The 25,675-nt window shown below is 30.2% G+C and overlaps 1 protein-coding gene across 5 annotated transcripts in view; it reads right to left on the bottom strand.

Annotated features, from left to right (window-relative positions):
• The window catches only part of C3G (C3G guanyl-nucleotide exchange factor), a 151,045-nt gene that overhangs the window by 25,742 nt on the left and 99,628 nt on the right, over positions 1-25,675 (bottom strand). For 2 of the 5 annotated variants that reach the window (XM_067051076.1, XM_067051122.1), the window contains exons 2-4: positions 3,598-3,800; positions 1,825-1,964; positions 427-574 (exon numbers count right to left, since the gene is read on the bottom strand). In XM_067051076.1, the coding sequence (XP_066907177.1) occupies positions 427-574; positions 1,825-1,964; positions 3,598-3,800 (491 nt within the window). Of the gene's footprint in view, positions 1-426; positions 575-1,824; positions 1,965-3,597; positions 3,801-13,531; positions 13,703-24,558; positions 24,679-25,675 lie in introns of those variants that run through there. The other 3 variants (XM_067051101.1, XM_067051038.1, XM_014418701.3) reach the window with 3 other exon arrangements.

The following is a 25,675-nucleotide window of genomic DNA, read 5'->3' as shown; positions in this document are numbered from 1 at the left end:
TGCAACAACTTTTTTTTTAAACTCGACAAGAGTACTATGAAATTTTTTTAACCCAGCAAGTGTTCTGCAAACTTTTTTTAGCCCAAGAAGGGTGCCACAGAGAAAAGAAAGTTTGGGAACCACTAAACTAGAGGTAATAAGTTTTTGGCTATTGACTCATATTTTGCATAAGTATTAAATTTCTGTTATAATATTAATACAAAATATATATTGTTTATAATGTTTTTTGTTTGATGTATTAGAAGGATGATAAATAATGCCTTTGGTATATTATATTTTAGATATTAAATAAGATCTTGGGATTGAGCAGATGTCTGAAACATTAACCAATAAATAGAATATATAAGTTAAATGGTCCCTGACTTATAAATAAATATTGAGCAAATAGTTATACTATATGACTTACGATAATATTTCATGACTTACTAAAACTGCTTCATCGACTTGCTTCAAAACTTTATGGACATTGTCTTTATTGAGTACTTTCTCACCACCAATTAAAACGTCATCACACAACATGATAAGTTTCATTAAACTTTGGTATACTTCTTTTGTTGCTGTGGTTAATGCAGTACTGAAAAATAAATTAAAAGGTTGTAAATTATAATTTCTAACTCATGTAAGTCAAAGGAATATGTTGCTCATTAAATAAAACAATGTCCAAACTAAAGAATAAAAAGCAAATAATATATTATGAAAGAGTTCAGAAATTGAAATTCAATTACATATGAAGTTTTGCAATAGAATATGTGTAAACAATCAGATATGTATCCAAGTTTCATGTAATAGCATGCACCAGTCTATTAAAGGAATATTATGAAATTGATTAAGACTTGAAATAATTTTAAATTATCTATAATTATCTTTCAAATAAGCACCTAGAAAATAAACTGATTACAAATTAACGGATTTCAATGGAAACATGTCCCAATACTTTAAAATTGTCAAAAGAAAACCATAACTTTTGGGAATTTGATTTCATGGTATCTACAAATCTTTATGATTTTAGGGTGCTGAAATCGAAAATTGATTCTGTTTTTCAAACATACATATTGTTCAGTCTCAAGAGCCCTTGAGGGCATAGTAATACAAATTATGATTTAGGAAAAGAGCAGTAAAATCTTACAGCATGTAGAATTTTCTTTCCTCAAACCGTCAATGAAAAATACTTCATTAGAGTTACAATGAACATTAAAATCAAAGAGTAAAAATTATCAATAAAAGCAGTTAAGGTATTATAAAAATATCTGTATAATAATATTGTGACATGATGTAGATATCCAACTATCCCCTTATGTCTGTGAAATTATCGAAATAATAAACAAAATAAAAGTAACAAAATAAAACTTATAGGAAATAAAATTAAAAAAAGGAGGTTAAAATTTTTTCAAATAAAATACTAACTTCATAATTGGATTCAACATCCCAGAAATCCTTATTTATAAATCCCCAGAAAAAGCAATCATAAAACGCAAATTAAAATTAAACCCTAAAATTTGAGCCTCATTTTAATGTCCTTTTGTTACCATGAAATGAAATTGACCAGTTTAGTTCCCAAGGAACCATGAAAGATTTTCATGATTTTTTGCTACAAAACTGGCATTATGTATATGAATTTGCAAAAAATCTGTAGATGATGGAAGAATTTGGAGTTCATTTTTTGTTTCAGCACACAAATGAACAAAGATTAGCCAAAATCATCAATAATTACATTTTTTGGTTGTAGACCTGAGTTATTATCAAGTTAAAATCAAATCAATTTATGTAGAGTGACACAAGTGCCTTTAATTTTAGTTTAATGGTTAAATAAAATATAAAACTTACCTCTGATCAATAAAAACGTAAGTCTTAAGAACACTCTGTATAGTGGCTATGCTTTCTAACACAATCGTGCCATTACCAGGTAAAACTTCTAGTTTATTTTTCGACACGACGTCCCTGAAGTGTTTGAGAGCTAGCTGTACCTGTAGAACAGAATCCATAATTATAAATTCAACATCTCCTCTCTGCCTGGACACGGGCCAAAACATTAATATTCTGAGGTTATTACTCTTTTACTGGGTCAGATATTTTATTAAAAATCAGATTTTTATTTTTTATATATTTAATTATATCATATCCAACCAGGTATTCACAAATTGTAAAATAATAATAACATTTTTAATAATGGAATTGTGTGTGATACAGTAATAGTACAATACAATTTTTTTGTTTTAATAAAGTTAAAAGATCTTTGAATTTCATGAAATCTCTGTAGTAATAGGTGTAAAGCTATAGATAATGGGACATTACAAAAAACAATTTATTTAGTAAAATAAATAGAACTGGGGTCAAGTTTTTGTATTTCCATTAACCGAAAGTCTGTATTTTTTTTTTTTAATCATGAAATTACCACTGGAAAGTAACTTTTAAAACAAATTAAAAAAAGTAATAAAAGCTTGAGATTTGTTTTCAAAATCCCTGAAGAAGACATTATATGTTTCAGTAAGTATGAAATTTGTATTAAAAATAAGCTTACCTCCTCTTCCTATCAGACTACAGTTATGATATCTACTCTATCACTAACCATTATTAATAATAGTTATTTAAGAGAAATAATATATTTAATAATAAATTTATTTAATTGATAAATTGATAAGCATACTTACAAATAATTAGAATAATTTTTCCAAAAAGCAAGATGTTATATATTCAATAGTTATTAAGTTGATATTAACTCGATTCGGTATAGAGATTATTTCTTTAAATTGTATCAAGTTTAAAAGACTAAAATAATACTATATTAAAAATTAAAAGGTTGAATCGAACTGTTTCATAGTCAGCAAAAAAAAAAAATAAATCAATGTGATCTGCTGAGTTGTCAATATTAAAACTGCCTGCTGAATTAACAACAAGTGATCAGAAATAATAATAAATTGGAGACAATTTAAACAAGATTAAAGGAGCCTCTTTTTTTTATTTTTTAAATAAGAAAACTAATTTAAGATTATAAAAAATTATTTTTTAGAATAGAAAGAAAATAAGTTTTTTTAAAATGACAATATCAGTTGTAATGGTGTACTAAGTGGAAGGTTATTTGCTCAGGATACCAACTAAGAGAGTTTGACATCTTAATTTGTTTATAATAAAAAGTGAAAACAAAAAAAGATAAAATAAAAAGTTTCTACATAACTTATAAGCAATAAATTATTGTGCTGGAGGATGCCCCTGTCATGGCGTGGGATAATTTCAAGCCATATACTGTAAAAATATTTTAGAAAGAGGTGGGCAGGGTACTGATAAAATAACAAAACAAAAAATAAATAGTAGTTTTCAAATAATCAGTTATGGCTAAAGTTTCAACAGCACTGCAGGTCTTCATCAGGGTAATTGTGTTAGATGGAGTAATTATGACCTTCAAATAAAGAAATTTGATTCCTTAACTTTACATGCATCATATGGAAAAAAAGGAATAGATACAGATAGTTTAATTAACAAGAATATCACTCCACCCTCTTGGCTAATAGTAGTTATTATTGTTGATCTATACAAACTATTGTGAAATACATAATCATTAAAATATAATACGAGCTAAACATATTAGAGCTAAATAAATACCTGCTTAACATGAAGGTCTAGATCTGCGAGGGGACTCCTCTCCTCCGGAACATCACTGCTGCTGGCCGTCCTTGGCTTGGGAGAGCGGGGGGGTTTGGGGGAACCTCCCCCACCTGGTGACCTCATCTGGGAGAGGATGTCCAGGAAGTCCTCCTTGAACGACCTCGCCCTTCTTGCCAGCCGGCCTCCTCGTCCTCCTTCGCCTAAAACAGAAACAAAAAGGATTATCATCAGAAATATTCAGTGAAATGGTATAATAAAGTTTGGAGTTGAATTAGAATGTTATCAAAATAACACAGAATCTTCAAAATAATAGAATACAATATTTGCTTAGGGCATTCTTCAATATAGTAACTACTAGGAAACAAAGACACTTAAAACTTGAAGACATCAAGAAATTTTTAAAACGTTTTAGGTTACATATTTTCTATTTTCAAATCAATATTTATAATTGAAAATGGATAATAAGTAGTCTGAAATGTTATCCAATTCCTAAATTAAAGATGTATGGAATGTTAAGGGCATTTGTTTTCCCAGATGTTGCTATATTGAACAATATATTATCACCAGCATTTGATAGAGTAGAATATACTATTTAGTATACAAATAATAGATAGATATATAATAATAGTTTATACTATTATTATTATAGATTTCTCTAATAATAGTGTACACTATTTAAAAAGTTATAGATTATTGTTTATTATTATTATAGATTATGGTTGACAATTGTTTCACACTGCAAGCAATTTTCAACCATAATATATGGATGACATGATTTCAATAGTGAAATTGAAAATATGACAAGTATGGGGATTGTAAAGGTGCATGAATATGGGACAATTGTCCCGAAATGTTGCATAACAATGAAGAAAAATATAAAATAGATTATGTTCATCTTTGGAAGTTTTTTTAACCTAAAAAAATTATAGAAATTTAATTTAATTTAATATAGTAGAGCTGACTAGCTCTGTGAGTAAGGGACTGAGCTCCTTTGTATACTTCCGGGTCTGGTTAGAGTTCAGCAGTGGCAGATGATTACCCTGTTAAAAAAGTGGGGAGTCGCCCTGTAGGTTTGGGAGACTCTCCTAGGATAGGCACTCAGCTTCTATAAAGTGGGTACCATAAATTGGAGGAAAAGCCTGGGAATTGAGCATGATTATGAACAAAATACCTCCTTGCACAACTGTTGGTCTAGAAACAGTGCTTCCTTGCCAAGTACTTGTAGCGAGAGAAGTAAGCAATTCAACTCCAATCCACCAGAGCGCAGCCTCACCCAAAGCTCTCAAATTTATATATTATTTTATGTTATAAAAACATATTATTAATTTGTATATGTGCTACTTAACAATGTCAATAAAATAATAAATAAACGATGCCAAAATAACGCACAAAACTACCTCAAGCAGATAAGATGATATCTCTCCACCACCTGTTATCCCTTCCTAAGCTATTCTCCGGGCTTACATACCTCCTTCGTCTCTGTCAGAATAGTACCCAGTAGGACGAAGGCACCTTCCTGTATGTCTCTGGGAGCTAGCTACCCTCCAGGTCTGCATACCCCCCTCGTGTTTATCGGAATAATACCCGGTAGGACGAGGTTACCATCCTCTGGGATATAGCGGTTGTTACCCGTTTGTTTCATCTTATCTAAATATCATCTTCCTTGTCAACTACCTTACCTTTATATACTGAACACGCATTATCGAGGCCTTCTGGACAAGCAGAATAATCAAGAAAATAACCCACCTCGACATACTGAACCCCCAAGGCGCTTCATGGGTTGTTAAGGCATAGGTTTTTCATATTAACATCAACGTTAATGTTTTCAACTATTGGTTTAAGAGACCGAAAGAAAACTCCATTGAAACAAATGAAGAGGAGGGAATGAAATATTTTTAAAAATTTAGAAGACCTGTGTGGGTATAAAAAAGTAGGTTTCAACAACTTTTTTTATATTGACAAATTAGCCAAAAATACTACAGATAGTCGAGGAAATTAAATTAAAAATCTTCAAATGAGACATTTGTTAGATAAAGAGGACTTAATAGCGAGGAGAAATAACCTGGAAGTGATAGATACAAAGAGGTCATCGACTCAATCGCCTAAATCAAACATTCATCAGGAGCAATCGAGGAGGCAGGGCTGTGTCACATTCCGAAGTAATATAGAATCGATTCAACGGTTCGTCAACCGAGCGAAGTCGAAAGGCTCGATTACGATAGTTAAATTGAATCATTTTACAGAACAAAAAACTAGCTGAAGGTAAAAAAAACACTGTTTATTAAGACACAATGGTTTACTATTTGAATTAATTATTAATTACATTAGTAAATAACGAACTATAAAATATTTGGTGTGTCCATCACAAAAACAACTTTCCTTAGTTGTTTGGGTGCTAAGTTTAATATAAAAATTGTTTCCTTTGTAAATAATTTAATTATCTTTCAAGTGAGCACCAAGAATTTTACAGAGAATGTAAGTTTTATTGTTATTACAAAAATTAATAAAAAGTTAATGGGTTTCAATGGAAACTTGTCCAAAAAGTTTAAAAATATGGGAGAAAGGTTCATATGCCATATATTTCTTAATTATGGTATAATTTCAATAATATTTTTGTTTTGTAGGGCATTCAACCATCTTTCAAATAACAGAAACAGTCTCTTTTCTTGTTTTTCCTCGGTGATTTATTTTAATAGCGTTAAGTTAAATGCTGTAAGAAAAAGAGTTAGGCACGTTTCATTCAAAGTGTTAGAGCCGTTCCAAGACTTGCCATAGATTGAAGAAACCTGTAGGGACTACAGCGCTGACTAAAGAAACATAAAAAAAAAATTTCGGGTTTTCGTTTATCGCTCTCAATTTCATCAACAGACATCAGAAACCTAAATCCTACATCCAGCCTGAATAAATATTGAGAATAGTATAAACGTTAAGAAATTTACTTCGATGATATTGAATTCAATTTCATATTTACCTTTATGTCATTTCAATCTTAGAGAGTTTATGTATTTCATTAATTTTTATAATTGAATAAATGAATAGTGATTTTACAGCAAAAAACAGTATTAAATTTGGTTTACTTTTGTAAATAATTGATAGAAAGAAACTGTTTTTTGATTATATATATAACCAAAAATATATTGATGTTTGAATTAAAAAAAAACAACAAAAAAACAATAGTCAAAAATTTAGTGAATTACTTTTATTGGAAATAAGGAACAAAAAAAATCAATATTTTTATGGCGATGTATTAGTAACATCGTTGATGATAGGAATTGCAATTTACCCTAACTAGCCGTGGCTCGAGATACTAAGCATACAGTAAAAACAATTTAATTAATCCTAAAAGTGGAGCTAATCAGTGCATCAGACTGCATGTAGGACCCACCCGCTAAAGATATCTATCAACTTGGAAACCGAAATAGAAACAGTCGCTAGGTAAATATAAATACAGCGGATATATAAAAATATAGCGCGATAAAATCTTAAACGCTAGTCTTGACTCTGTAATATTTCGCCGTATCCTGTTGTCATACCTGGATATCACACCGAAGAGTTCAAAGGTTCATAACCATACCTTCTTAAGATTAGAACCATACTAATGTTACTTTGTTTGTAACATTTAACAAGAATATGTTGGTAAGGGTCTTGTAACAACCAATCAATTTAGTTTTAAGAAGATTTTGGCGACTAACGACTACTTTTTAAAATTGTGTATTTTTTTTTCTTTTTATCTTGAAATTCGCAACTATGTTTAAACCAAAAATACAAGTAAATGTTATGTGAAACTGCCCATTGATAGCATTCCAATAACATTTTTACAGGAGGTCTCGAGGCTGTGTTCTTTTCAGCTGCCTCAGAGGATTGTTGGAAATAGAAGAGGAAGGAAGCATGGCTATGGCTAGGGTTCGAGTGGTTTAATAATAACCCATAAGGAAAGATTGATACCTGGTTCGGGCTAGTACGGCTACGAATGGAACATCTTTGGATGATTTCATTTGTGAGCAATGTTATAGTACAAGAGCCCAAGAGGAGATATTTATCCCCGTTCAATAGATCCACTACCTAGGACCAAACCTGGACAAACGACTAATCTGGAGTCCTCATATAAGACTGAAAAAACAGGAAACTGCACATCTATTCCGAATAATATTCGGAACACAGCACTTTCTAAACAAATGGTATAAACATCGCTACAATCCAAAATCCTCACTGATCCTTATAGTACAACAGCCGGGAAGAAAAAAAGGCAGTTATCTCACCCCAATTTTTGATTACTTTAATGAAAACTAGGTATAATTACTAGTCAAAATTGATGAGTCTGCCAAGTATAGGTAGGGGGAATAAAAAATGGCGGCTGTTTCAAAACCTTAAAAAAACATTAATTTTCCATTCGGAGATCTATATCTTAAAAACTACCAACAACACTAGAAAATCTAAGTGAACATTATTTAAAGAAGAGTAAATATGCTGAAATATTAACCTTAAAAGAGCTATTTACTTCCAATAGTTCTCGAGATATAGCTTTTTAAAAAGCAAAAATATCAAATATTTTATAAAAATATAAAACTCTACTGAAAGATTAGTGGTTATTTAATTTATTTTGAGAAATCTATATCTTAGAAACTATGTGACGTACAGATGTCTATTAGCACTCAAATTAAACCTAGTTGAATGGACTATAAAGAAGTTTATGACTAACTTCTTAGAAGTAGTAGTTTTCATAATATTTGCTAAAATAAATTGATTTATAGTTGTTCGGACAATAAGTTTGATTTATGAAAAACTTCATTTCAGAAACTATTGGTTGTACAGATGTCTGCCAGCGCTCAAATTAAAGCTAGTTAAATTTACTACAAAATAGTTAATAATGTTTATCTTTGTAGGCGTATTAATTTTTATGATATTTGACAAAATAAACTCACAAAATGCTAATTTCTTGTTGTTCGTATAACTTGTTGTATATGTCTGTCAACACTCAAAACAAAGGAAATTTAACTTACTATAAAGTAGTTCATGACACTTTTCTTCGTAGGGGTAGTAGTTTTTATGATATTCACATATGAATATAAATTTGGCAAATGAAAATTTGTCCGAACAACTATAAATCAATTTATTTTAGAAAATTTAATGTAAACTACTACTCCTACGAAGATAAACTAATTTATAGCTCATTAAACTAGATTTAATTTGAGTGCTAATAGACATCTGTACGTCAAATGGTTTTTGAGATATAAATTTTTCAAAATAAATTCACTAACTGCTGATCTTTCAGTACGACCCATACAACATTTTTGTGAAATGTTGCTTTTTAAAAAGCTATATCTCGAAAACTATTTAACATAAATAACTCTATTAGAGCTGATATTTTAGGAAATTTACTCTTCTTTAAATGACGTCCTCTTAGATTTTCTTGTATTGTTCCTACTTTTTAAGATATAGAGATCCGAATGAAAAAATAGTTTTTTGTATCGCTTTGAAACAGCCGCCATTTTCCCCCGTACCTATACTTGGCATACTCATCAATTTTTACTAGTAATTATACATAGTTTTCATTAAAGTAATCAAAAATTGGGGTGAGATAACTGCCTTTTTTCTCCTCTTGGGCTCTTGTGTAATAGTACATTGACAGACATATACAACAAGTTATACGAACAACAAGAAATTAGCATTTTGTGAGTTTATTTTGTCAAATATCATAAAAATTAATACGCCTACAAAGATAAACATTATTAACTATTTTGTAGTAAATTTAACTAGCTCTAATTTGAGCGCTGGCAGACATCTGTACGTCCAATAGTTTCTGAAATGAAGTTTTTCATAAATCAAACTTATTGTCCGAACAACTATAAATCAATTTATTTTAGAAAATATTATGAAAACTACTACTTCTAAGAAGGTAGTCATAAACTTCTTTATAGTCCATTCAACTAGGTTTAATTTGAGTGCTAATAGACATCTGTACGTCACATAGTTTCTAAGATATAGATTTCTCAAAATAAATTAAATAACCACTAATCTTTCAGTAGAGTTTTAAGATATTTTACTTTATATATATAGACACTTTTGCTTTATAACAAAAATTACTTAATTTTTTAATATATGTAGTAATGGATAAAAACAAATTTTTTTTTGAAACTATTTTCCGGCAAGATATTGCAAATTTAAAATCACGATAATTATTCAGTATAACAAGGTTTGGCATAATCAATTCAAAAACCTTTTAAATTTTTCTTCATCTCCATAAATGCGAGATAGAGACGTATAAAACCTCTAATCGGCCATATTTTTAAAGGAAATGGTGAATGATGATGCATAGTTCCGAGGATAATTCTGAGGTGGCCTGTAATATCAAAATACATTCTGACTTAAAATATGGGCAACACCAAAAACAAATTATAATTTTTTTTTTTATTGTTTATTAAATGTTAGACAATAATAAAATAAATATGAAGTAATAAAAAACTTTTAAATTTGTTTTTGTTATCAAGGTTAAAGAAATTTTTTAATCAAAATTTAATATGTCCGCATCTAAAAAGAAAGGTTTTTTTAAGCTACTTAAAATTCTACAATCAATACTTGTTCAGTTCAGTAATTTAATAAATATTCAAATTTCATCTTGTCAAAATTCATAGATGTTATAAATCAACATTTTAAATAAAAATTCAACTCAACTACATCATAAGCCTTCATAATATTTTTTTTTAACAGAAAACTACTCAATTATTCTCTTTGACTAATACGCGGTTATATAATTAATTATCTTCATTGACACCATCATAATCAACCATAATCCATCACTTCAACATTGAAGATAAAAATACGTAATGTTAAAAATATGACTAAAGAGCATGAAAAAATATCGATTCAAAGGTTTTTCCACGTTGAATCAGTTACTGAGAAATAGTTTTAACTCATATTTTAGGAAAAGAAATTATGAAAACAGGTAAAAAAAATTCAAGTTTTGGAAAATATCTCTTCCAAAAATTATAAATTTAAACCTCTAACTAAAACAACAGTCTGCATTGGATTTATGTCAGAAGAACTTAGCAATAAATTCCTACAGGAAAATATGCCACTACAGCTTTTTTTTTAAAATAAAGTGTTCAGTACAATAATATAGGTGTACAAAGGGTTCTTAGAATAAAGTGTATCTAAAAAATCAAATTGAGTTTCAAAAGTAATGTGTATAATGAAAATAAACATTTAAAGTATAATTAAAAAAAAATATGATGACATATTAAATAATTTCTAAATAGTGAAGTGGATATACGTTATCAGCTTGTTTTTGTGATATCAAATACGAAGAAGGTAATTAAAACTATTTATCATTTAATTTCAGCATTACGGCAAATATTGTAATAGAAATAAAAAAATTAACATTGAAGTAATTTTCTTGACGTTAAAAAAAAAAAAAAGTTTCTCGTTACATACACCTGTCAACGAAGAAGATATATTTTTTTCTTTTTATGTTGAATTGAATTTTATAAAAAATAAAAGTCTACAGAGGAAAACCCTTAATAAATCCTCACTGTTTTAATATACATATACATTTATTCTCTCACATTCTGTTGTGAAAATTGCATTTTCAGGAAATTATCCTTCTTTTATGAAAAGTTCTTTTAGGTAAATTATGAACTATATTTCAACATTAATGATTTAGCGTTTGAGGACGGGATGAAGCGTTAAATACAAGAACTGAAAGGAGTTATTTGCATGAATGAGCGAAAGTAGTTGATGGAATGAGATGAAATTTCCTCCAAATTTGGGACTAATCGGGAGAGCCGTTTTGGAAATATAGGTGTGAATGAAATAGGTTTACGCTTGCGTAAGCAAAAGTAGAACCCGGTGGATTAAGCCCGAAAACAAATTTGACCACAGATACACACGGACCGTCAGAAAAATTGATTCCTTAATGCCTAAAACGAAAGTATGAGTGAAAATTGTAGAAGTCAGGAATATAGATTTTTTTATTTCATTTATAAATTCAAAGGTTCCCTACCTTAGTTTCGAGGAAGTAATGAGCCGAGAGCTCGTGAAAAATAATGGTTAGAGACCGAAAGTATCCAATAATTAAACAGTTCATTTTCGTTTTAAAATTTAATAAGAAGTACTCATTGTTAACGAAGTATGAAGCCAAAGAAAAAAAGAAGAAATTTTCTTAATTGTTTTTTTTCATTTCAACATAACAATGTTAATTATTCGAGGAGGTAACCTCCATGATACCGGAGACAGTGCGTCTGGTATCGCTGAAGGAGGAAAGATAAAAAAGCGCTGGAGCCCAATGCATAAAAATGATCTCATAGAAGATACATCTGCAAATCATTTTAAAAATTAGTTTCTATATTAAGTACTTAACTAGGAAACACATTTCTGGCGGTTTAAAAACTCTTATTAATTAATTTAATAAAATAACGAATTGGGCTTGTTTTTTCGTGTATAACTTGCAAACTGTTCATAAAAAAAATATATATGGTTTATGAAATTAAATAATGAATTCTTCTTCGAATGAGTACTATAACTTATTATTTTGGTCTAGTAGGTCGTAAATCATAAACCGCAGTGAAAAAAAAAACGGATTTTTTTTTTTAACATCAGCCAATTTAGCGCACTTGCTCAGCCTCCACTGGCTCATTACCAGTGATGCGGCGAGAGGGATGCGCTGGGATCTCTTGAGCTCTGCTCTACCCCTCACACGTGGGGGATAGAGTGGGCTCAGGGATCCTAGGGTCGATTCTGTAAATATTGTATATATTATTTTATCATTATGTTATTTTATTTATTTATTTTTCATACAGATAGTCTGTTTATGTTCACTTGTCTATTCTTTTGTTTGTATATATTTTAAGAGAGTTTTTTTATTTTATTTCATTTTTTATTTAATTTTTAATTCTTTTTTTACTTATTTATTTTATTTTAGTATGTATGAGATCATTCATCAATATTACCTATTGCCCACAACTGTGTGGCAGATTGTAATATCTATCAATAAATAAATCTATCAAAAAAAAAAAAAACAGCCAAAAAATGATATAGTGATATATACATATATATAATAAAGTAAGTACTACACATGAGTCTAAGCTAATTAGTTTAAAGCAGGTAATTAGTTTGATTAAGTAATGAATAACCAAATTTTACGTTTCTTTCGGTTTTTCGCCAATAAATCCTAAATGGTTCTAATAAAAAATTTGTAATCAAACAAATTAAAGAGCATTATATTATGCGTCGAATGAGTGCCATAACGTATTACTAAGACCAAAGTATGGTCTTAAACCACCTACTCCGGTTGTATATTGACTTCAATAGATAAGTTAAAGGCCACGGTACAACCTGCGTAAGTGATTTAAGACCATACTTTGGTCTTAGTATTACGTTATGGTACTCATTCGACGCATAATATAATGCTCTTTAATTTGTTTTGTGATAAGATAAACAGTTTAGGAGTTACAGGTGAAAAAAATATGTAATAATTTAACATTATTAAATTAATTAGGTAATTAGGGAGAGGTCAAGATGAATGCGTCCCCTTGAGAAAAAGGAGTCAATAATAATTTTAAAAATTATTTCTAGATGAATATTTTATTGACTAGGTTTAAATTGGGCTCCTGTAATATAGGTGATGGTACGAAATGACTTCCTAGACATTTTAGTGGCTTTAAATCTAATAAATAAGGAATAATGAAAAAAAAGATTATATTATCACATACATTCCTAAAATCTGCATTTAGCAATAAATTAACTCAATAAAAGTCGCTACAAATAAACGATTCTGTCATGCATCACATATATCGTACGTACAACCAAATACAGATGTGGTTATGTATTTACCAATACGCTGCAATGGAATGTAGATGAGAAGATGTCAAGGACTTAACCCATTGTAAACAATTACATATAAATCATAAATTACTGTGTACTAAAATATTTCTACCTCTCTTGAGAGAACCGCCTTCCGATCCTGAACTACAGTTGTCGGACGGTAATTGCCTCCTGAACCTTTCTTCGAAGTACTGGGAAACCTCCTGCAAGACCATTATTCCGAAAAAAATTCAATTTGACAAGACAGGCTAGGATTTAGAGACTGGCGACGGACTGATAATGACTGAAGGGACGGATACAGTGGCACTTCATTATCGCGTGTTACAGTGACGCTACAAAGAGATAAAATGCTCTGACCGAAGTCAAAATGCAAGTTGATAACGTTTACAGAAGTAGGAAGTTTTTGAAAATATTTTTATTTTGATGAATTATGTCACATGTATGCTATCAGTGAGTAATGACCCATCAATTGTGCACTATACTCTCCAATTTCATATCACAACCCTTGAAGAATCTTGTAAAGAAGGGAGGATTAAAATAAATTCAATCAAATCACCATCATCCCTCCCTCATCGTGAACCTATAAATTCCGCCGAACAGATCCGCTACATCGAGATAAACAGTCAACAAGAATCCTCATAGAACACTGAAAAGATGATGGAAACTTCTCGTTGATTCCTACTATTACAACATTTACTAGACAAACAGTCTAAACTTCCACAATTGACTACAAAAGACTTATTTACACGAATATAATAAGGCCTATTTGGATGAGCTTTTGGACTCCAATAAAACCATCGAATACCTATCCAAAAATCTTCAATGCTCCTTAATTAATAACAAATAGTATCATCTTTAATGACCTCCATGTTCTTTTCTCGACCTTGATGTTAATTTTAACAAAATATAATAATTGATATCAACCTTTGAACTGTGTTCATTCAATCTACTACATTAATATTAAAATTTAGCCATAGTGAAGCATTGCCGGGTCAGCCGGTTTAATAATAATCACTTAAATTTGTAGAAATATATGTATAATTCGACATTGACACTTCGACTGATTCTAATAATATACATCATTAAGGAGAAATAACTTCATTGATTAAATTCAGACAGCCTGTTTGAATGTGATAAATTTTAGGATGTATAACAGTATGAATGCCACGTTTCGAGATTTTATTGCTCTCATATTCCTGCACTACATTGAAAAAAACATTTATTTATTTTTTAAAGGATTTGCTAAACTAATTATAACACACTAAAATGTACAAAATACAAACTGAGATAAATCAAATTTAATAAAAATAAACGGTAGTTATACAACTACTAACTGAAAATTTCTCGCACAAGTTTTGGGTTCTGCTTTTCCCAGACCTTATACTGTCCCTTTCAGTCAATGGTCTGTTTAGCAGTCTATATACTTCTTATTATTATTGTTTAATTGTGTCTTATGTTTTTTTGAGATTTGAATGACATGAATTTAAATTTTGAACATCTGATTTTTTGTTAATAGAGCGATTCATATATTCTATGGTGGTCGTTTCTTTTAGAAATAGTTTGAATTTATTTGTCCCGCGACGTACGATTTTGGATGTATACTATTTGAATCTATGTCCTTTTTATAAGGATTAAGGATGTAATTACATGTATACATATCTTTTCATCATTCTGACTTGATCGAGGCAAGGACTCGACTGTTCATTGAACATGAAAAAAGATTAAAAAGACTAACGAACTGTTTTATAAGATTCATTTTAGATAAAGAATCGTATTGGTCAGAGGACACAGTACCGTCTCAAAAGGCAAAGAAGCAAGACCCACATACAATAAGCTCAATAAAATCTCAACTTCAGTTAGAAGAGATTCTAGATTCCCATAGGTTTCGATTCCACTAATTACAGAGCCGAGCAAGACTCACTGCTGGTTGCAAAAAGAATCTTACTGGATCTCAAGAGTCAGAAATCCAAAGTAGTATTTCTGACCGACGCAGCTTTTTCTTTTCAGTTCTTTTTAACCTAAGGTCCAAGTGGAAACCGGGCTGACTATGCTTCCCATTGAGTTAGAGCATGCTACACCATCTACAAGAATATAAAACTGCAGTGGATACCTGGACATTGTGGAATACTGGGAAATGAACTGGCTGCTATGCTAGCGAAAGAAGGTTCCAAATTGCCTCAAATCACCTCCACACAGAGACTGGAGGAAGTTAAAACCATAAACAAAGCGTTCAGTAGAGGTGGAATGATGAACATCCGGACTTCAAACCCCAGGATCTTGGATCCATATTACCAACTTTCCAGAAGAGAGCAAGTCCTGATATTTCGCTTAAGAACTGGACATAACCGGCTCAACGCTCACCTCCCTAAAAATTCAAAATGTGGAAGGGGAGAACAGACAACCGAGCACATTCTCCAAACACGTGTCCTAATGGAGGAAAAACGGAAGCAGAGATGGCCTCAACCTACTGACTAGGAGATCAAGCTGTACGGCGTCCTGGAGGATCTCTGGTACTGGTATTTGGTGGGGGGAACAAGACCGGCAAGTTCCGGGGCTAGTTGCCGCCGCGTACTAACCAAGGTAGGAGTGTCAAGAGTCATTAATCGGGACTGCCGAAAATGAATTTTAACTGCCCCAGGTGAGAATCGAACCCACAACGTTTCGAACCAAGCGCACTGGGACCTGCACCCCAACCCGCACAACCATCACGTCCCTTGGAGGATCTCAGGAGTACCGCTGCAATTATTTCGTCATTCCCAGACTTGGCCGTTTAAATGGGAAAATCGAAGAAGAAGTAAAACTTATTTTATTAGTACCAACATTTCGAATAGAATTTCAGTCCTTCATCAGGCCTAAGAACAAAACAAAACAATAACTACAATGAATAACAAACAAATAAAAATTTAACAAATAATGTTATATTTTAAGAAGCACAGGACGAAAGTGTATCGTGTTAGTACACTATGAAGTTAAATTTTAAATTAAATTATAGATTATTTGCGTCTTATTCTCTTTCCATTATTTATTCACACTGGTAATACTTTACAGTCAAATGCATGAAATTCTGGTTAAAACCTTACCACAAAAAATAACTTTTACCTTTTTGAGTTCTCCCTTGACCGGAATCCCGACCATCTTATCACCACATAAATAATACCCATTGAAATCGATCAGAAATAATTAATTAAACCCCACTGATCAACCACAATATCGTTAATGTCTTATTTATTACCGAAGTATTGATTGAATTACGTCGTACAGTATTCAAAGGTACGAAGCATCGAGACTTTTTATCCCCTAATGCGAGAAAGCAGTTTGTTTGGTAATCGGGTTAATCCCATTTATGGAAGTTACGACCTTTCCAAGAGATCCTAAAGACCTGCGACAGTCGCACGCCTCATATTATCCTCAATATCAACTAATTATTTATTTTACAATGTGGTTTGATCGATTTTTTTATAGTAATAATATTCATTTATTGATAAGTACTAAAATCAGACACAACTTGGGCAATAAGAAATAGGGATATACGATCACATCCATACCAAAATTATAAAATAAAAAAATTATAATAATAATAAAAAAAATAAAATAAAATCTTTAGATGTACATACACCAAAAAATAAAATCACAAATCATTTACACTATTATGTACAATATTTACATTCTCGACCTGAGGATCCCCGAGACTACTCTATCCTCAACCATGAGGGGTAGAACAGGGTTCTTCCAGATCCCAGTGCAACCCTATCACCGCGTCATTGGTAATAAACCAGTGGAGGCTGAGTAAGTGCACTTACTCTATTATTCTACATTTAATAACTAAGTATTCTGCACTACAACGAACTTGTATAAAGTTTAGAATAATACTAATCGAGGGTTAAATGAAGAAAAGTCCAATTAATTCAGGAACCCGATGGATAAAATACAACCTATAAAACATACATCTACAAATAATAGTTTCAGCTATTTACTAATATACAACGTTTTGACCTCTCACTGCAAGTCTTCGTCGGGGCAATTGCGACTGAAGGAAGTGTGTAAGGAAAATTCAAACTATAGCCAATCAAAACATTTCTAATCAGACAGTATACATGTAAACCTACAACCTAGGTCAGGTCGACAGTGACTGACAGTGAAGGTCCTACTATTGCCCTCGGGGTACGGCCACAAGGTCAGTCTTCGCCGCAGTTGAAAACACACCTAAGCACAAAATTCGAGTTCAAAAACTTTTATTAAAATTTAAACTCCCATGATTATCAAATATGTCGATCAAAAAAAAATATCAAGAAGATGTTTATTTATTATTTTGTGTATATTCTTTACTTTACTTCATTTAACTTTATTCTTAGTTTACACTACTATGTTGTTAATTCTTATCATTATTATTCTCTTCAAAAGTTTTATTTCATTTATTTTAGTATTTTGTATTTTAGCTGTATTATATTAATTAAATCGTTAGTTTTATCTCTTAAAATCAATTGCAAAATTGTATAATTTTAGTTTATAAACCATTGCAGCCTACATGACGTTCCAATAATTAAGAGTGGACAAACATATATTTAATTTTATGTTTAATGTTTTTTCATGTTATATTGGCACGTACCGATAGATCGGAACACATCTTAAGTACTTAGTAATAAATAAACATATCAAATAAAAAAAAAAAAAAAGATAGCAATCAAATATGCTTACATAAAAGAAATAATTATCTAAGATTAAAACGGGAGAAATATAAAAATAAAAACGCATTCAAATTATTGGTACGATATTATATACAGAAAGTTTCGACTCGATAAAAACTCAAGTTGATAAAATAGCTTTAACTATGGATAGTTTCGATTTTATCGAGAGACAGATATCGATAAACTTTGTCATGTTTTCTTATCAAATGATTCAATATAAGTTATATGAGTTAGAGGATGTATTGAAGTCCTTTCGGTAGATGATAAATGATAGGTGACTACATTTGGAATTTCCATTTATTTTTAAAAAATCACCACACATCCGATCGATTCATTATTTGTATCAATTTATCGATCATTTATAACCTAGCGACTATATGTAGATAGGCTTTTCTATAATGACGACTATCGATAGTGGTATCGAATTATTGCCTACAGTTAACAATTCGCCCTTTAAGGGTTTATCAGGAATGAAAAAAATAAGATCACATACGTTGTAAATCATAATAAACTGATGATATTTCTTGGAGTGAAGCACAATTTTTCTCAGATTCTTATAGAATTGACAATGAAATAAATGATTAAGAAATTAAAAAAAAATTATACAAGAAAATCACACAAAAGCGGAATAAGATAAAAATCATAAAACACCTAAAAAATTAAATTAGCCTAACACAACAGAAAAAAAAATAGTAAGTACAAAATCATCAAAATGTTCGATATTCATCATCATTATCATGAAGACATTGAACGTTAACAATTTATATCTGCTAATAGACATGTATATACAACTAAATTAAATTAATGTTTAGTAGGGGATAAACACGATATTATGTTAAAGGTTGCAGAGTATAAAAAATAAGAAATATACATATATAAATAACTATAAAAAAAAAAGACACAATTATTCTGCATAATAGTTATTTCCAAAACAGTATTCAGATAGACCTTTATTGACAATTTAAATAGTTTTAGTTTAAGAAACGTAGCTAAATTCTTTCAATGTATGTTTAATCCTTTAACATATAGTGTATATTTATTTATGCAATACTGCCACTCAACAACGTTTCGGGATATATACCCGAATTTCAAGTTGTTATTATCTAAAAATAACCAATACATTAAGATTATCCATTTTTATTGATTAACATTTTTTGCTATTTCTTACTTAAAATAATATATATTTTAACATGTCAAAATAATAAAGTATCAAAATTTTAACGTGTAGAAAGATATATTTTTTGATAAGAAATTCCTAAACATATTAATTAATAAAAATGGATAATGATGATGCACTGGTTATTTCTAGACAGTAACAACTTGAAAAATGATATAAAAGCCGAAACATTGTTGAGTGAAAATGGTACATAATTAAATATATATGTGTATATTATATATAAATACTAATAAAATAGGGTTATATATTTATTTTTGAAAAAAAAATATCATACAAAAATTAAATAATTTTAACCATAGATTCTAACTAAAAGGTCAATGTCATTACATTTTATAGAAAAATTGATTGTTACATTTGTCAAGTAGAAATTAAGGTGATATTAGTCAAATTTATATTCCGTTACTTACGTATAGGTCTTTATGTATGTACAATAATAATGGATTACATATAATACAAATAGAAACAAAGGATTAATACAAATTTTGTAGTATTTGTCTGCAACTAATTTTAAATCAAGTTTATTAGCATATTAAATATATATAAATATATGCAGAAAGAGAATATTTTGGTTTGGGGAATACAATGTACGTTTTGAAGGAAATTATGCTAAATACTGAACAATCACTATAAATTTTGAGGGTACGACCCCTAAGTGCTGAATTTACTATTGAATGTGCTATTTGCTAAAGTAAGGGTATCCATGCTATTTAACGATGTTATTAGAATATATGCTTGATTAAGTAATAGTGCTAAAACAATTTTTTTTCATCTGGGTTTGGAAAACATGCAAATTTTCAACTCTCAAAATCAATTTTGAAAAAAAAAGCGAAAAGCTAGAGAAGTGGGAGAAAGAACTTGAGACTCCAAATGATCTTCTTTAACATCACCTCAATTCATATATTAATTTTCAACCCTCTAATTCTAAAAAAACAATCTGAAGGGGCTGTAGAGGTGTTCAAAAAACTTAAAATACGTCACTTATACCTGTCGAACAGATACATTCCCTTCGAAAACATCTAGACAAACTGTACTTGGAATCCTAAGACTGAAAAGACAGGAAATTGCTCGCCGATTACAATGCTTACTAGACAAATGATCTAACCGTCCAACAAATCAGAAAAGATTCGTTTATATGGCTGTCTGGACTTGAAGACAGAATAGAATAGAATTGAGCTATACAGCCTCACCTACACCATTGAATTCCTCCAGTATCCAATCCTTACAATCAAAAATCTTTCGTTAAATTCTCATTACTTCTTTGTCAAGAATCAAGTCATCCATCAGGACCTCAAAGTTCAATATGTTAGAGATTTGGCCAAAACCAAATACCAATCCTTTCATGATAAACTTCTTAACCATCCAAACCCACTTGTTTCAAACCTGCCTCCTTCACCTTCATTACTTGATAATCCTCCTAGACATCTTCTCTAGAAATGCAAATGGAGTTCATTCAATAGGTTGTCGACATGACTGTATCATGCCATTGTAAAATTAACATCAAATTTACTTGTATTTATTTGAATATAATAAAACATATCAATAAATAAATTTAAAAACAACGAATAAAATATGTGGACATACTTAAATTTTGATTGATATCTTCTTTGATTGTTCTAGGTCAAACAAAATATATTTACACAATTCCAGGATCAAAAGGGGTCTGCTGGAGGTATCCAGATGTACTCAGAAAAATATATATCTATCATCACTATACATGGCTATGAAACATATATATAATACAACACATATCACACTCATCCGATGATCTTTAATATAGTGCAAAAACCAATAATTTTCTAGGAAAATACGACAGTAAATAAACGGAAATAGTCAATATTTGAGATGAAAACGTCATAACCTATTCAACGAGTTTTACTAAATTTAGGAAGAATTTAACAAATCCCAACTGTGCTATAGTTGGAAGCTTAGTATGCTATCGACCATATTTATCATATTGGTGTCTAATGAGCCATTCGACTCAAACACATACAGCAGGTTTAATTAACTTAGCAAAGGCTGCGTAGGGATATTCACGGTATCCCTCAAGGTAACTTTTTATAAATAATTATTTATCTTTATATTTAAAAAACTACAAATAATAGAGATAATAATAAAATTATTTTGTAGTTCATTACATTTATTATCATAAGAAGGATTGGATTTCGAGAGAAGAAAAAATACTCGTATATCTCGTGTAACATATAGATTCGCTACATAAACAACTAACTATATCCACCTTATCAGACAATTAAAAGTCAAATGCAATAACTAACATGGGTTGAAATTTCAACACATTGTCACTAAGAAAAGAGATAAATATATATATATATTTTTAATAAATTTGTACCGATATTACTAATACTTTACAAAATGTCAGCAGATGTCAATTTTCTTGGATTATGTCAACATACTCTTTGAGGTCAGAGACCATTTTAACGTTCCATGTTAGTTCAGGAAATTTCTCTTGGTTTCGTAAGTAGTATGCAATCCTTGTTAATAGGTCTCAAAGGAAGGTTTTTCTTACGGTCAGTTTACATTTTAAATTATAATTTTTCTACGAATAATAATATCTATAAAGTTCGTTCGATAATAAAGTTTAACAATTATATTATTTTATGTGATATAATTTTATATAAATATGTATATTTAATTAGAATATGCACGATCAATTTCGACCATCAAAATAATTGTTGTGAAAGGTAACAAATCACTTTTTCACACTGAAGATCCAGTACAAAAAAGAAATTTCATGTGTATGTAAATGTGCATGATTGTCAAATAACATCCATTTTCGTGGCACAAGAATGAAATGGTAAAATGAACATCAGAAAACCATTCAACCCTGAATTACTATCTAATTATTAATTGTAAAATCTCATTTAAACGAAAAGATTAATTGTTGCTATCCTTATTATTAATCATAACCAAATAAAAAAAAATCATTAACTATATAAAGACGACAAGGGTAATCCAAACTGTACAAAGGCACAATAACTGGCTTTCTTTATCATTGCATCCTACACTCACAAAACTATAAACGAAATGAACATGGTAAAGATATAAAAATGGAAAGTGTGTTTAAATTTATTTAAATATGCATATTACTGTTTTAACCTTTATCTTGTAAAACGTTTGCTGTTTTGCTAAATTTAACCAAATTTTGAGAATAGGAGTTCCTCACTTATTAACTCATAACAATTTCGAAGGGGACATATAAACTAACAAACCAAATTCATTTAAGGGACATAACTCATCTATCAAATTCTAAAATCATCCTTTTACCATTAACTAGTAGTAATTGAGTTTTCCTACTTACATTATAACGTTCCAAACTATAAAGTTAAAAATTTTATTTTATCAAATTTTTATGTTGATATTATCAAGATAAAAATTATTGATTTAAAACTAACGGTAGGAAGATTGATTTTTATGTAACAATTTTATGTCGTAATGTTTCATATTAAAAATAAATAAATGATTACAATGATTTTTTTTTTTAACCAACCTATTCCTGATGATTTTTTTATTGTTGACCGTTGAGATTCAATGTGGGGAGAAAAGGGTGCGGTCAGTGGAGTAATAATTAACACAAATTAATGAAAGTTATTTTATTTACGTCGACGTATCGGCCTAAATCAAAGTTGACTGCGTGTGGATTTTTCGCTACAATATATATATATATCGTAGCGAAAAATCCATGCAGTGAAACCTGATCATTAGGCCGATACGTCGGCACTAATAAAGTAAGCTACACTTGTTTTTGTTCACTAATACAATCCACTGAGCATTTTGGGTTAAATTAATTTCGCTATTACAGTTTTTTTTTAAAGATAATAAATTTATAGGCGGATATATAAACATCGCATGTTTTTTTAAAATACGAATGACCTAAAAGTACAAACATTTCGCTTAAAATCCGAAATATTGTTCTAGTTCCTACACGAGCAAACTTCATCTGGTAAAACTATTTTTATTATTTTATTAATTATGGGAAAGCAAACGAAATTTGACTCAATTTTGACGTGTAGAAATCAGACTCAAGATTCGTGTCGACAGATGTGATCCGATATGGTCTTAGATAAATTGATACTGGTTAGGATTATTCTACACCATGTAAAGGTCTTAAAAAGTAATATTAAAATTTTTATTTGCACCTAGGGCTATGCTGATGCTTATAAAATAAAAAAAAATTTTCGGATCCACTATTTTAAATATTCATAATCAACAGTAATTTTGATAATTGTATTCCTCAGCATGTAAAATTCTAAAACATTGAATATCACTCAGAATTTGTAAGACCTTATAGAACTGTAAAATAACAATAAGAAATACCAACTATTTACAATTAATTATAACATTTTGGCTTAATTGATAGAAATTCTATTCCACATATTGTTAAAATTCGTATATTTCTTTCCAATACAAACTTTGTTGATATTCCGAATTAAATTTTGACCGAGCATGTATCATAAATAATACTTTATGATCGGAGACCTGATTCTTAATGAGAAAAAACTAAAATTATACGCATTAAATTTAAACATGCGATGCAATGTTTTTAATAAAAATTTACTTTCTGTGTAATGTTAATCCATTTTAGAAAAATTTATAAAAGCAAAATCAATTTAACCCAAACCAAGTTTGTTCTAATATACAATAGTAAAGAGGCGTCATGGTAAAAGTGAAAGACTTTTTTTTCTTTGGTGAAAAGAAACATAACATGTTGCTACAACAAAATACATCTTTCTAACGTTAGTTTCTAATCAACAATTTTATCTAAATAATATAAAAGTAAAAACTTTGAAATAAAATAAATTTTTAAGCATAGTTCGAACTGTTATGACCAAACAACGTATGCTCAATCACACAAAAATCAGTTAGTGGTAAAAATATGATTTTAGAATTTGAGGAGAGAGTTATTGCCTTTAAATTACTATTAGTTATTATTTCATGTCATACATCGAAAGTATAAAATAAAGATTTTGGTTATCATTCGATGCGTGGAATCGCATAATCAAAAAATGTTCATGTTTTGACCTGTATCATTGTTGATTAATTAAAACAATCTTTAATTATTAACAATTTTTAATGTGGAGGTTTTTCTTTTTATTAATGAGAAAAATGGAAATGTTCTTTCCGACACACAGTTCACAGCGGAATGCTATCTAGATCAGGTTCACCAGAAGACCTCAGGTCTATGTATACACAAGATAAATGCAAGCATAAAGTGTAATATAATTAATATGAGATATCAATTATACGAATTAAAAGACTAACCTGGAACACAGGATAGACCGTTAAACATGGAGAAGACAGAGCGAAGACTACTGTCGACCAGAAGCAGCGTAACATCCTGAAGTGCCGACGGCTGGATAAGGAAAGGATCGCGGCGGCAGGATCAGGACGGGCCGAGTGGAAGATCAGGACTGGAGTTCTCCAAGGACCTCTCCAGGATCACATCTGTCCGCTTTCTTTCCTTATTCGTACTAGCTCTAACTGTCACCGGTCGCGGATCTGGAATTCGGCCACTAGGGGATAACTGAGTGGCTACTTGAATAGAAAACTATTGTAGAGGCCCATAACGATCAAAATTATGTCACGGATCCAGTTTCAAAACATTTATGATTATATGTTTTTGTGGCTTTTTTATTCATTTATTTTTGAGAATTTATACGACTTCATAATATTTGACGTTAATTTCTCATTCCCTAAAGCATCACACATTAGCTGTAATTAATATAATAATACTAACAGATTTTCGAAAAACTAATTCACCAAAAGATTTTTTTTTCAGACGTATCTGCTGCCTAATAAAAAAACAATATACTTCTTAAACCTCTGCTTAAATAATGAAGATTTTTTTAGAGGTAGCGAAGTTCCATTTTTATGCCACAGGACATTATCATGTCCTTTCCTACAGAGTTGAGAGTTTTGCGATGGCAGCTTGTTTACGTTTGCAAAAACAGTTAGAAAATCAAATTCAAATCCCAGTGTAATTTTTGAGAGAGTAGCAGAAAATATTGTCACTGTACACTTCGCTTGTTCAGCCCATGAAGATTATGGTGAATCAGTATATATTTTTGGATAAATTATTGTCTATCAATACCATGCGTTCTTTCCTAAACGCCATAAAAAATATAGGTGAAAAACTTTTAATGGAAGCATAAGCTTGCACAAAGATCTTCTGGCTTATTAATTGAATCATTATTTAGGTCTGAGCTATGTTTATTTTCATGAAAACGTTCATATTAGCTTTGCTGTGAAAAGGAATACCAATGATGGGTTGAATTTATGGGAGGGGAACTTTAGTATTTATTTAAAAAAAAAACAATACCATTTCCATTCCACATTTATATTTTGTCCTGTGATTTGCAACAGCACTTTTTCAAGGAAT

The sequence above is a fragment of the Halyomorpha halys genome, unplaced genomic scaffold (assembly GCF_000696795.3).
Source record: "Halyomorpha halys isolate HHAL.00 unplaced genomic scaffold, Hhal_1.1 Scaffold207.1, whole genome shotgun sequence".
NCBI lineage: Eukaryota > Metazoa > Arthropoda > Insecta > Hemiptera > Pentatomidae > Halyomorpha > Halyomorpha halys.
This window is presented reverse-complemented; position numbering and strand designations above follow the sequence as displayed.